The following is a 3843-nucleotide window of genomic DNA, read 5'->3' as shown; positions in this document are numbered from 1 at the left end:
AACTTAGTACTTTTTTGAGAGCAGTAACTATAACTATTACTAGTTAATTTTTAAAAGTAACTTGCCCAACACTGGTCGTGCATGATCTGCACACCATGGCTCGTCTTCTCTACATGTTATTTTCACATCCATTTAAGACAATCAGTCTTGATGTCGGGGAAGGCCCGCAATGATGCAAAATACAAATAATTGATAATTCAGCTCACACGCAATTAAAAATAAAGTAACGAGCCCGTTTTGAAAATGTAACGGCTCCACGGATTGGTCCATTTGGTTCCGGGTACCGCATGACGTTAAGCCGTACCCGGAAGAAACATTGGACAATGACGTATCAGTGACGAATCTCCAACGAGGCGTTTTGGGGAGGTATTTTCTGTGTTAGAGTTTTACTCGCTACAGGGTGTACTTTGAGGGTTTTTGACTCTGCAGACCGTTTACATGCAGAAAAACCTTCATAACACACAAGGGGACGGGTAATAACTGGAAAAGCATGACATGGGCCGTAAAGTACAGATACCTGAAAAATCTACTTAAGTACAGTAAAAAAGTATTTCTACTTCGTTACTTCCCACCTCTGCATAACTGTATTAGGTTAGTTGAAATCAAGTTGAACCTAATTTTTATTTGACAATATATTATTGCTTTCAACAAACCTAATGCAGTTATATGAAATCTGTTGACATAATACACTTAATTCTAGACAACATTTCAGTTTTTCCAACCAACCAATCCGTCATTAGAACCGCGCCACTAGCCTGGTTAAACATTTGGTGCTCTAAAACAATGTCTTCAGTTAAAGCACCTGTAGGCATCTATCAGCATGGAGATGAGTGACTGGTACTAACCCTCTCTCGGAGTGCCCTCTCTTTGCGTTCTTGTAGAGTGGACAGGTAGTTGACAGCAGCGTACTCGATCACCGACAGGAAGACAAAGACGAAACTGACCCAGAGGTAAATGTCCACAGCTTTTATGTAGGACACCCTGGGCATGGAGGCGTTGACTCCAGTGATGATGGTGGACATGGTGAGCACCGTGGTTATACCTATAACAGGATCACAAGTTCTAACAACAACACCGACTATCGTGGAAATGTATCATTTTAGTGTCATTCAGTAATATTTTGCCCTGGCTGAGCCTCCGAGGCTTCTTCATACCTTTACCTTTAAATACACGTTCTATTTCTGTTAGCTTTCAACAGAGTGTCGCCTTGACCATTGTCAGACAATAATCATGTGGATGTTAGGTGTGTAATTAGTTACCATGCGTGATGTCTCTGCTCCTCTGTCTACCATTCAATAGACTGTAATGTATGTAATATTGCTTTGATTGGCTGTATCCGTCCCCTTCCTGTATTTCTGTATACGTTTCTTGTCTTTTTTTTATAACTGGTGTCAGATGTTGTGACACGAGCTGCTGCAAACATCTGCCCTTCCAGCTGGAAAATATTGATTCTGTTGAACGCTTTGACTTTTGACTCTATTAAATAAAACAACTTTGTCTTAAACATTTATCTTTGTTCATTTCTTACCAAAAGGGGATTTATTGTGGAACTCCCTCCACACTAACTAGTAGCCCAGCACTCTCACCTAGTGGCACCCTGGCAGGGACGGCCCTGCGGTCGATCCAGAAGGACACCCATGACAGCATGACCATCAGAGTGGCAGGGAAATAGGTCTGTAGCAGGAAGAAGAAGACATGGCGGCGCAGGGTGAAGTTGATGTACAGACGGTTGTACCAGCCTGGAGGAGAGAAGAAGTTAGAAGGCATACAGCGCTACTTCAAGCCTAAATTAAAAGACGGCTCTGGACTTTGGTCGGTACCTGTGCTGCTGTAGAAGGCCAGCTTGGTGGTGGTGTGGAACTCTTGGATAAGGAACTGGGAGAGAGATATTTTTTCGTCTGTGTTTAATGACCTGTTCCCTTTCTTCCAGTACAGCATCAGGTCATCATCTGTGTACGCATCTGGAGAGACAAAGAGCAAAATGAAATATTGTGATGTTCATTTTATAGTATAGTTTATATGAAATAACACCAGGGTGACGAGTGACATGCAGTGAGAACACACTGAAAAAACGTTTTTCTTTATCTAACCTAATGCAGTTATATGTGAAATCTGTTGACATAATACATTTAATTAAAGTCAACGTTTCACTTTTTTCAGTGCATGCTCCACAATCTCTAGCAATTTAACATTTTATTGATCTAAAACATGACACAAGGAGAAATATCTCACTGCTTCTGCAGCTATGACTTTACATCAGTCACAGGAAGGATGTGAGGGGTGACTGCAGAGGACAGGGAAGGCCACATGGAGCTGATCACAGCCGTCACTTACAGCTCTCGATCTCCAAAGAGCATGTCTGCGTGTCCAGAGGGAAGCGACTCAGGTCCATGCTGCACATGGATGTGACTGTCACCCTGCAAGACAAAACGAAGCTGTAAGGATATGACACACAAGTTTGGTGTGTGAGTAAAGTCATATTTATATCATTAAGAATAACAACTTCTCTCTAACTATATCTGTGTATGACCTGTACAATAAAAAAATAAAATATGAGAGTATATAAGATCTTTTACTTGCACATCCTTATGTGAATGAAGCCCTCCAAACCCTAAACCCCTTTAGCTTCTTGCTTCTTATGTTTTTTCCAAAAATGTTAGGGACTGATCGCTTGCCAGTCTCTTTTATTCTTTTTGTCCCTGTTCCTTTCTCTGTGCTTTTGGATGTGTGCTTTGGGGCTTTTTGGTGCTGGAGGACCCATGATCATGACAACAGGGACTAAACTCAGAAACTAGTTATCTTTGCATTTCTGTTTGCCTTTCCACTGTATGTGAAAACTCATAAAGATGAGGTGAATTAGTGTTGGACAGATTAGAGAAGACTACATCAAAACGTCGTTTATAGCTACACTATGTATGGTCAATGTGCTGAGTTGTGGCTAAATAGTTGCAAAGACGGTCAGTGGTAGATTCCTAATGTTCTTGCTTTCAAATGTTTATTTGAAATGTTCTGTAAAGCCCAGTAACATTTGTTTTTTAAGTGTACTGAAGTAGCATCCCACACATACATTTATACCAACCAAAGCTTGAACATTATTGCAAACAAATGTGCAGAGTAAGAAAACCAGTGGACAGCTATGGATGTTGTTAAGATGACTGATTGTGGAATGTCCCCTCTTCACTCACTCTGTAAATCAGGGACAGAACTGAGGGCTTAAGCCAAAAGTAAAGATTTTTCAAACAAGCAGAAAGAGGATTTTTTTTCTGGTTTGAAAGAGAATTCGAAGTTCCGCTCCAAAAAGTGACACATTTATTTTATTTTTTGTGTCGGGCTGCATGCCCCATGAACCACAGGTTTTCTTCTCTGCTCTGCAACAGCTGTTTGCTGTTTCTCTCAATCGCCCCATTCTGAAGCGACTTCACTACTTTTATGACGAAGTAAACAAGCCTTCATGTGTCTCTCTTTATGCGGCGCTATACTCACATCCCCAGCCAGGACTGTGAGGGAGACTCAGTTAGAGCAGAGCAGTCTGTTGCTTGCAAAGCCAGGTCTGGAAAATGGTTTGAATTAAATGATTATATTTTAATTTGTATCAACAGTGACACAATTGCGCAGCTAGCTGTATGTATGGCTTGGTGTATGTTAGGCCCTGTCTGTGTCTATTGACAGATGTTAGTGTAACAGGTAAAGTGCAGGAGACAGGGGAAGATGTTAACATCTCAAATCTCAGAACTTGTGAACAAAATGAACAGACCATATTGACTCATTATTGTCAAACTGTATGAAAAAACTGAAACGTCAAATTTAATTAAATGTATTATGTCAAAACATTTCACATAACTG

The 3843-nt window shown here is 40.7% G+C and overlaps 1 protein-coding gene across 1 annotated transcript; it reads right to left on the bottom strand.

Annotated features, from left to right (window-relative positions):
* Positions 1-424: 424 nt before the first annotated feature.
* Positions 425-2435, bottom strand: LOC104948496 (gamma-aminobutyric acid receptor subunit rho-1-like; the record flags this gene model as incomplete). Its single annotated transcript, XM_010774699.1, has 4 exons — positions 425-1042; positions 1587-1739; positions 1821-1961; positions 2335-2435. Coding segments are annotated over 4 exons (622 nt in total), but the record flags the coding sequence as incomplete, so codon positions are not given.
* Between the last annotated feature and the right edge of the window lie 1408 nt (positions 2436-3843).

Source organism: Notothenia coriiceps, unplaced genomic scaffold (assembly GCF_000735185.1).
Source record: "Notothenia coriiceps isolate Sejong01 unplaced genomic scaffold, NC01 NC01_scaffold00014429, whole genome shotgun sequence".
Taxonomy (NCBI): Eukaryota; Metazoa; Chordata; class Actinopteri; order Perciformes; family Nototheniidae; genus Notothenia; species Notothenia coriiceps.
Note: the sequence above shows the minus strand (reverse complement) of the source record. Positions and strands in the feature narration are given on the sequence as shown.